The 10,326-nt window shown below is 32.3% G+C and overlaps 1 protein-coding gene across 1 annotated transcript; it reads right to left on the bottom strand.

Annotated features, from left to right (window-relative positions):
- Nucleotides 1-1,287: 1,287 nt before the first annotated feature.
- Nucleotides 1,288-1,948, bottom strand: LOC117171158. Its single transcript, XM_033358215.1, has 3 exons — nucleotides 1,850-1,948; nucleotides 1,510-1,599; nucleotides 1,288-1,445 (listed from the first exon to the last, which is right to left on the bottom strand). Exons 1-3 carry the CDS (start codon nucleotides 1,905-1,907, stop codon nucleotides 1,288-1,290), a joined length of 306 nt encoding a protein of 101 aa, XP_033214106.1. The 5' UTR covers nucleotides 1,908-1,948.
- Nucleotides 1,949-10,326: the final 8,378 nt, after the last annotated feature.

Below are 10,326 nucleotides of genomic sequence, written 5' to 3'. Positions count from 1 at the left end.
GGTAGTAACTTCTTTTTACTATAAATATCCATTTGATTAATTAATTCATTATGCAATAAACTCCATTACACTTTTGCCGAATCAGTGCTCAAGTGCCTCCATGTAAAACAACCATACAATTTTAAGATTGTGAATTCTCACCCAAGATACCTTCAAAATACTCCAGGTAATGTTTTTGACCCTATAATAATATTCAGCAAACAGTAGGGGTCCCAGTAGGCAAAAAATTTAGCGACGTCTTTACGACATTGTTACGACATCTTAATGACAACTTTACGACATCCTATGTCCATGTCGTTTTGGTGTCTTTGCGATATCGTAAAGAAATAGTCAGATCATACGACTTATTTACGATATCGTAAAGACACCTTAACGACACGGTCATAGGATGTCGTAAAGTTGTCTTAAAGATATCGTAACGATGTCGTAAAGACGTTCTCAAACAATGTGGCCACTAGGGGGTCTTCGGAATACACTTTATGATATATTTTGGACAATAATTTTTTTTCTAGCTTTTTAAAGAGAGAGTTCCATAATGGATAGCGGTTGATGTAAGGGTTGATTTGAGGAATTATAAAATTCAACAGCATACTTGGGTGACTCGTGTTGTTTTAAAGGAAAGTTAATCGGCCTTGTTAGGGGTTCAAAACGGATTATGAATTTTTCTGCTGGATAGTAGAAAGAAGTTACTATTGATGGAAAAAGGTTTTTTTTCGATTTGTAAAATGTAGAATAGTACAAAGATGTTTTTGTGTATAGAAAGTTGGTTTTTATTGTTGTAAATATAATTAGTTTTTTTCAATTTTAAAAATGTGTATCAGACACATTTTTTCTTAAAAAAAGGATCTTTCTCTTTCCGATTCACTGAGAATCGATCCACAAAACTTCTGATTTCCGGTGGTGCTTTTTCATTAAGCTTAATGCAAAAAGCTTGATGGAAAACCACCTGACCGGAAACGACAAGTTCTGTGGTTCGATTCTCAGTGCAGCGAAAAAAGATAGATATTAAAAAAAAAATTAATTTTAAATTGAAAAAAAAATTCCATCCAGTCTGATTAAGACATTAAGCATTTCAGTTATTCAAGATTTTTTACTTGATCGATATAGTGGATTTTCTGCTTCCATGGTTTTGGAAGGTTATCTACTGTCGGTAAAGTACCATTCGCTGATGATATAACAGATTTATTTTAATTAAATAATTGTACTCTAAATAATCATGATTTACAGCTAATAATAATTTTTATTCAATAACAAAAATCAGACAATCATTGCATAATTTTGTCATATTTATAATATTAATATTGCATCTCCACGTGAGTAATTAAAACCTCGCGGTAATTGAAGCCCCCAATACGTTTCCATTCGGTTTATCTTGCTGGTACACCGCAAACGAGAAGCCTTCGAAAGTAAGATAACGAACCGCAATGCCTCTTTGCTGGCGTTCCCTTAAATTTGGAATGTAATTATCTCGTTCAGGCAGAACCGAAACATGTAAGAGTATTGGTCTACCTGGTGGACGACTTATCCAGACTCCAATTTCTTTGTTCCCATAACGGATATTCCTTTGAATAGTTGGATTTCCCGAAATAGCACCTAATTCTGTAAAAATAAATATTTGCGGCTTTTAAATAAGTAGTTCACTTTTTCATCAAGGAAGATCAATTTTTCACGAATAATGTAGTAGTAAATATCACAACAAAATAAGATTTCAATTTTCATTTAAAATCAATTGAATTATTCCAAAAACGATGAATCTTTAACAAAATAGTTAATCGCTCAACCGAAGAAGATAAGTCTCTAAATGAACAGTTATTTTATGTAAAATTTATGTATAGTCGGAAAACCTTACCACGAAAATTAATGGAGACTGCGTATATCAAGAGCAGAGTTCTGATCAGGATCTTCATATTTTCTTCTTTAGATTTTACAAAAATTTATTGATAAATTAAACATAAAACAGCCGCTTTATAAACGAGACATTATCTATTTACCTATGTTTATTTCGAAATAATCCTACAGAATGATTAAAATTTATCGCATTAATCAAGATAAAGATGCGTGAAAGGTGATATAAGATAATAATTTAATTGTTATGTTCTTGCATCTCTTACCTGTCTTAAAAGATTCTGGAATTTGCGTAATTAACGTTCTCAAAGCGATAATTTATGTTTAATGGAATATATTTATAAAATAAAAAATTATATTTAAATTTACATTGTTACAAAATTTGGTTGGAAACTTCTACTAAATGTAATGGAAATTTTATTCCCGACGGAGCCAAGACTTTCGTTAATATATATCATACAGCGCACATTCAAATGAAATTCAAGGACCTCACGGAATTAAAGTATTTTACAGAATTTAAGAAATCAAGAAGATTAATCTGTATAAGAAATTCATGGAATTTAACAAATTTACAGAATTCACAGAATTGAAAGATTTCAAGGATTTTACGAAATTGATATAATGTACTGAATTCAAGCAATTTATTGAATTTAAGGAATCCATTAAATTATTGGAATTCACAGAATTCGAATAATTCACGAAATCCAAAGAGTTTACCGAATTTAAGAAATTCATGAAATTTATACAATTTACGCAATTCCTTAAATTCTCAGAATTCAAGAAATTTGAGGAATTCAAGGAATTCATGTAACTCAAAGAATTGACGGAGTTCACGGATTCGAAATAATTCACGAAATACGCGGAATTAACGGAGTGTAACGAATTCATAAAATTCAAGGAATTCGTGAAATTCATGGAATTATTGGAATTTATGACATTTCGCGGAATTAAAAGATTAATAAAATCCATAGAATTTAAGGAATTAGAAGATTTTCGTTAATAAGCCGAATTCCATAGATTTCGTGAATTCTATGAATTCGATGAATGCCTTAAATTCTATGACATCCATGGATTCATTAAATTCCGTGTATAACATGGATTCATTGAATTCTGCGTATTCCTTAAATTTAGTAAATTCCTTGATTTTTATGAATTCAGTTCATGCCTTAAATTTCGAGAATCTAGCGAAGTCTATGATTTCATTGAATTCCTTGAATTCTATGTGTTCCATACATTCCTTTAATTCTATTAAATGCGTGAATTCCGTGAATTCCATGAATTATATAAATTCTGTGAATTTCATGAATCCTGTGAATTACATGAATTCCGTGAATTTCATGAACTCCCTGAAATTCATAAATTCCATAAATTCCGTGAATTCCTTGAATTACTTGAATCCCATACATTTATTGAATTCCCTGCATTTCATGAATGTATCGAATTTCTTGAATTCATAGAATTTATTAAATCTTTTTAATGTCTTGTATTCATTGAATTCCATGAACTTGTTAAATTCCTTAAATTCTCTTTTCGTGGATTCCATAAATTCCTTGAATTACATTAATTCCTTGAGTTTCGTGACATACCTGAATACAGCTAATTCTGCAAATTCCTTGAACTACATTAATCCCATTGATTCAGTGAATTGAGCAAATCCAGTTAATCCCGTAGATTCCATGAATTCCGTTATTTTCGAGAATTCTACGATTTTCGTCAATTCCATGGATTCCGTGAATTAATCAATTTCTTGAGTTTCTTCAATTCTATGAATTCCATAAATTTAGTGCATTTATTTAATTCCATAAATTCTTAAAATGTTGTGAATTTCATGAATTTCTTGAATTCCATGAACTCCTTGAATTCCTATAATTAAATGAATTCTATGAATTTTGCGAATTCCATACATTTCTTGAATTCCTTCAACAATTCTAGGAATTCCGCGAATTCCGGGAATTAAATTAATTTCGTGAATTTCGTAAATTCTATGCTTTCGGTGAAGTCCATGAATCTGGTGAATTTCTTGCATTGCTTTAATTTGGTCAATCCTGTGAATTCTGTAAATTCCGCGAATTGCAGTATTTTCGAACCTGAAGAGCAAAAATTCGAAAGAAAAAGTTACATTTTGACAATATCACTTAACGAAAGAAAAGGTTCATAATAAATATACAAAACAATTGTAGATACAGCAGATCCAAAACTGTTTTTCCTTTCTTCGACCGTTTTAATTTTCAATCAGTATTTCAGCTAAATTCAGCAATATATTCGGTCTTACGGTCAATGATAAAGCCAAAATAAAAGCATCCGAAATAGCATGTGAAAAACATATTTATTTCTTAAAAAAAAATCCTCAACGTTTCGACCAACACTGCGGGTCTTTATCAAGAGTCGATATACAAATCTATAATTTAATAAAAAATTGTATGAGCGTAAACGTTGTAATAATTAGTGTCGTAAAAAGGATATCAGTTTGAACAAAATAAAAAAATTATTATATTGAAACATACCTGAGTCAAAAAGCAATGTCATACTTTATAAAAAACAAACAGCGTCATTTGAAAATTTTTTTTTAATAAATTTTTAACAGAATAAAATTTCTATTGATTGAAGCCTCAAAGATATTCGAGAAGCTCCAATAATTTATGAAAAATGTCACATAATTGAAACGATGTTTACAGACGGACGATACAAGACTGACTGTTAGGAAAAGTCGTAATTGCAGAGGTGATAAATATTAATAAACCTCTGATGAAAAGGCGCGCCAAAGCTTGAGAATATAAGATTGAATAAATTAAGTTGATTTAAATCAGAAGAATTTAAGAACATGGGGGAGGGGGTTAATGCAAAATGCTTTGATAAATTTGGCTTATATTCAATATTTCAGCTTTTAAATTTATTGAAGTGTTGATATATTTATTAATAAAAATTGATTCAATGCTACGTCTTTTAAAAGTATTATTTTCCCTGGCCAAGATTTTAATATTAGCAAAATCAAAAGCATGACTAAATTTCCACGAATGTTGTGACAAACCTGTGTTCAAATTGCCAATTCTACAATCTCTTTTATGTTCGTAAATTCTACTTTTTAATCTCCTGCCAGCTTCACGTATGTAGTGTTTTTGACAACCATTGCATTTTATTAAATAAACCACATTAGACAGATTTTCTATTGTTTGAGAATCTTTTTTGTTACTCAACAATTTTTCTAAAGTAAGGTTATTTTTAAAATAAAAGTTAATATTAAATTTGTCACCTCTGCAATTACGACTTTTGATAACAGTCAGTCTTGTATCGTCCGTCTGTAAAAATCGTTTCAATTATGTGACATTTTTTTATAAATTATTGGAGCCTCTCCAATATCTTTGAGGCTTCAATCAATAGAAATTTCATTCTGTTAAAAATTTATTTAAAAAAATTTGTAAATGACGTAGTTTGTTTTTTATAAAATATGACATTGCTTTTTGACTCAGGTATGTTTCAATATAATAATTTTTTTATTTTGTTTAAACCGATATCCTTTTTACGACACTAATTATTACAACGTTTACGCTCATACAATTTTTTATTAAATTATAGATTTGTATATCGACTCTTGATAAAGACCCGCAGTGTTGGTCGAAACGTTGAGGATTTTTTAGAAAGAAATAAATATGTTTTCACATGTTATTTCGGATGCTTTTATTTTGACTTTATTATTGACCGTAAACCAAATATATTGCTGAATTTAGCTGAAATACTGATTGAAAGGTTCATAACCACGAACTAGAAATATTAACGATTTTTTTTTCTGGGTTTACAGCATGTTTTGGAAGTGTTTTCATACCTTTAAAATCTAAGTATAAAAATCATAATTTCTTAGTGTCTAAAATCACTAGGGTTTTTTTTTATTCAGATGCTAGGTTGTGTATCACTTTAGAGTAAGTAGAGGAAGCGTGCGTAGTAAGAATATGTCTTTGAATTAATTTTAAGGGATTTTTTAAAATGTCGTTAACTTTAAAACCAGGAAAATAGCATTCCTTAATGAAAAATAGCAAGAGATGTTCTGTCATTACAATCGTTTATCCGTTCGACCATTATAATCTTTTAATTGTGAGTGCACTTGACTTACATTTTTTATCATGAATTTTCTTAAGTTTGAAAAGCTAAAGGGTGAGTTATCTTGGGTTATTTTCTCCCACGATCTTAAAGTCACGTATGAGTAAATAAAACTAAATACAAAAAAAATCTAATACTAAAGACGGTTAATTAGAACTCTTAAAAATGGTTAATAACATCTCCTAGCCAGGGAAAATAATAAAACTTAACAACGATCAATACAACTACCTTACAATGGCCAAAAGCAAACTTTATCAAGGGTCAATAGTAACACTCAACAGCGGCTTAATACCATCCCATAAAAACGGAAAATGACCCATTTTGACCGGTCAATAGCGACCCTTAGCAACATCTCATAACATACACTAGAAACGGGAAATAACATCCCCTAGCGACGAACCATAACAACCCTTAGCAATGGCCAATAAAAGCCCTTATCCACAGCCAATAACATCTTCTATCAACAACCAATGAGAACCTTTAGAAACAGTTAATAAAATGCTGCAGCTTCTGTAATAACAACCCTTTGCAACGACCATTAACATTCTCTAGCAAGAGTGAATATCAAACCTTAGAAACGATCAACAACAACTGAAGAATCGGCCAATACCAACAATTAGCAACGGTTATTAAGATCCTATAGCAATGGTTAATAACAACCCTTATAAACAATCAATATAACTCTTTAAAAACCGTAAATAACATTCCCGAGCAACAGCCAATAACAAACCTTAAAAACGATTAATGCGATATCTTAGAAACAGACAATAAATACCCCTGGAAAACGAACATAATAATCTGTTTTAAAGAAAAATATTAATCCTTCTAAACGTTCAATAACAATCCTTGCATACTTCCTTAAACATCACCAATAACAACGCTTAGCAAGGGCTCCTAACATCCTTTAGAAACAGTCACTAAGGAAGCTTAGCATCGGCTAACAACAAACCTTATGATCGGTCAATAAGAAATCCTAGAAAGTCGTAATAACATACTCTACAGTCAGTAATAACAACCTTTAGTAAAATCCTCAAGCAACGGTCAGTAATAAGTGTTGTCAACGGTCAAGAAAAAATCTTTGCAACGGTCCATAAAAGCCAGTCACAACTAAAAATATTAATTTTTGTCATGGGTCACTTACAACTGACATCCTCTAGGAAACTAACATATAGACCATAGAAGCAGTCAATAACAAGCCTTACTAAAGATTAATACAAATCCCTGGAAACCGGTAATAACATCCCGTGACAACTAAAATAACAACCCTTCGCAAAGGTAAATACTTCTACCTGGCAACACACAATAACAGCCTTCATAAAGAATCAATAAAAACCATTGAAAACGATCAATACAACTCCCTAGCAATGGACACTAATGATCCTTTCAATTAGCGAATAATATCCCAAAAGAGCTGTTTTAGGGTATTACCGGTATTAGTCAATAAGAATCTTGAACAACAATCAATAAGAATTTCTATAAAGGTTCAATAGCTACCCTAAAGAATGGATGATAACAAACCCAGGAAATGAAGGATTACAATTCTTATAAATGGTCAATAACTTTTCCTATCAACGGATAATAACAACTCTTAGCAATGATCAATACAACTCCCGAGCAACGAACAATAAAAATCTTCATCAGCGGTCAAGAAAAAACCTTAAGAAAGGTGAATAACAACTTCCAGCAGCAGTCTTTACAATCATGAGCAATATCCTCTGGCAACGGGAATTAACAAAACATAGCAACAGTCAAGCACAATCTATATCAGCGGTTGAAAACGATCCATAGCAACGGTCAAGAGCAACCCTTAACAATGATCAGTAACAACCCTAAAAAAAATAATTACAACTTCCTGGAAAAGGTTGATGATCTCCCTTTTAATAGCAGCACCTATGAAACAGTGAATAAAACACTTCAAACCCATAAATAATATCCTCTAGCAAAGGTTAATAAAAACGCTTAGTAAGTTCTTGCCAGGTCAGCACGGTTAGACTCGACTCGGCCAGAAAATTATAAAAAATGTTGATTCAGAAAAATAAACAGTAGGTCGAACGCTAATTTGAAGAAATAGAAAAAAAGGAAAATTGTCACTTCGTACAATTAATTTCAGTAAAATAAAAATTAGGAGAATTAGAATTTGGGGAATCCTAATAAACCTTTTAGATTGGTTGCATTCCTGCAGTTTGGCATGATTATGTAAGCCTTCAAAGTGTTAACAAGTGAGATAACAGATAAGCGTCTTAGAGATTATTCAGAGCTAGCAAAGGTGAATGAGAGTAGAGAATGCAAGTTTTAGTTTTAGTGCTCTTTCAGCTTTAAATTGGAATGGTTTTACAGTACGTAAAAGTTGGAGAAGAGTGTGGGATGACTGGAGTGGTTGGGAGTAGTATAAAGCTAGGGATTGGGGTTTGCGCTCTAACGGGGCAATTACACCTTTGATTTAATTACGGGAGCGTTGCAAGTCGCCGGAATCCCTCCCTCCTCAACCCTATTTCTTCCAATTTATTCGCTATCTTCTTCTAGCTTCCGTAAAATCTCTCCTGCTTTGTTTCTACCACCCTTTCTTTCTCATTTTCTATTACACTCTTCTGTAAACGAATCTTTTTTCGTTTTCAACGACCCACCTAGTCAATTACTCCTCCGTAACTATTAAATTAAGAATTTTCTAAAATCAGTACCCTCCGTTCTCTTGTTCAAAATCAGATCAATTGCGATGACGATTGAGAGCCTCGGCGCCCAATGCGGAATATTTTATTTTTTAAATTGTTGCAGTGTAACATCGCCATGAGGCTTGAAGCTTTTGGGACTATAAATTTAATTATAAATTACCCCCGTAACTTGACGCTGTTAAGTTTCTCTGAATGAATTTAGTAAAATCAAATGATGCCTTGGCTTGGCTATTGTCTCTACGAAGTCTCCGTTATTCCATTGGCAATTAGTGTTTATTGAGCTTCCTCAGTTCTAAGTAAACAGCCCCTCGATAGGTGGAGTTTAATGTTATGAAACATTTTTATCAGATCAGAAGTTGCAATTTGAACTAAGCCTGTAACCTTCGTTTGCATTCAAATTCTAACATGTAACCTCATGAAAAAACAAGATGGAGATTCATCCTAGCGCGGCTGAAATGGCCCCTGAAGGGTAAAAATCTCAATTGGAAATTTTGCATTTTAAAGAATACATTATCGCAGATAACTATATTCCGTAGCTTCTTTTGTTCTTCAAAAAAGTCGAATCTTTATTAGTTTTTTTTAACCAATTACAAAAAACTAGTTATTTCAAAGTCAGTTTTTCATTCAATTTGTATGTCTAGCTCGTGCTCAAAGTCACCGTTTTTTTACTTTGTTTTGTTGTTAAAATTCAGATCCACTGAAGGTTTATGTTTGCGTGAATCATCCTTGAAAAACGAAACGCTTAGAGCAATTTGTCTAATAAATAATATAATAGCTAAGGAACGGATTTTTTATATTGTTATAAATAAATGAGAAAAGTCTAATCTTTAACTATCATAACAAGAATACTATAAGGAATATTTCCCGTAAAGTTCATAAAGAAATTCCAAAAACTTTGGATTTGAGCACGAGTTGAAGACAGAAATTGAATTATAAATTGACTTTTAAAAAAAATCGTTGGCAACAATTTGCATTTTGAATTTTTAGTTCTTAGGGGCCAACTTCGCCGCGCTATAATGAATCTACTTATCTTGTTCTCGGAGAGGGACACTCAATTCTTCATTTTAATGAAGTTCAGGTAGTTTTCAGATTTCTCTCTCGATTTAGTTCTCAATTGGATACTTACGCCCTAGTCAAGTGCTAAAACAATTAGAAAAAGATTCCAACCTACGTTGGAAAAGATGTGAGGCCCTAACTCTAAAATCACGTAGGCCAATACGTTGGGAAAGACTTCGGATGCTACGTCGAAAGCGACGTAGAGCACTAAGTCGGAAAAGACGTAGAACACACAATCAGAAATGAAATATAGGATACTATGTCGAAAAAGGCGTAGGAAACAAAATCGGAAATGAAATATAGGATACTACGCTGGAAAAGTCGTAGGACAAAAAGTTGAAAAATGCGTAGGATACTGCATCGGAAATACAAAGGATACTACCATCGAAAATACTTAGGATACTAGGTCGAAAACGACGTAAAACCCAGCGTCGGAATACACGTAGGACATTGAGGTCATTTACGATACTATGTAGAAAACGATGTAGAGTACTATGTCGGAAAAAACGTAGGACACTAATTGAAAAACGACGTAAAACACCACGTCAAAAAAGACGTCGGGTACTATGACCGAAACGGCGTAGGGCACTACGTCGGGCACTCTTTCGTTCGGAAAGACTTAGGACACTACGTAGAAAACGATGAAGAGCACTACGTTTGAAAA

Source organism: Belonocnema kinseyi, chromosome 1, assembly GCF_010883055.1.
Source record: "Belonocnema kinseyi isolate 2016_QV_RU_SX_M_011 chromosome 1, B_treatae_v1, whole genome shotgun sequence".
In the NCBI taxonomy this organism is placed as follows: Eukaryota; Metazoa; Arthropoda; class Insecta; order Hymenoptera; family Cynipidae; genus Belonocnema; species Belonocnema kinseyi.
Note: the sequence above shows the minus strand (reverse complement) of the source record. Positions and strands in the feature narration are given on the sequence as shown.

Coding starts and splice junctions, on each gene's coding strand:
- LOC117171158 (XM_033358215.1), bottom strand. CDS start 1,907: ATGAAGATCCTGATCAGAACTCTGCTCTTGATATACGCAGTCTCCATT. Junction 1,600..1,849: donor AGTCTCCATTAATTTTCGTG/GTAAGGTTTTCC, acceptor TTATTTTTACAG/AATTAGGTGCTATTTCGGGA. Junction 1,446..1,509: donor CTGGATAAGTCGTCCACCAG/GTAGACCAATAC, acceptor TCCAAATTTAAG/GGAACGCCAGCAAAGAGGCA.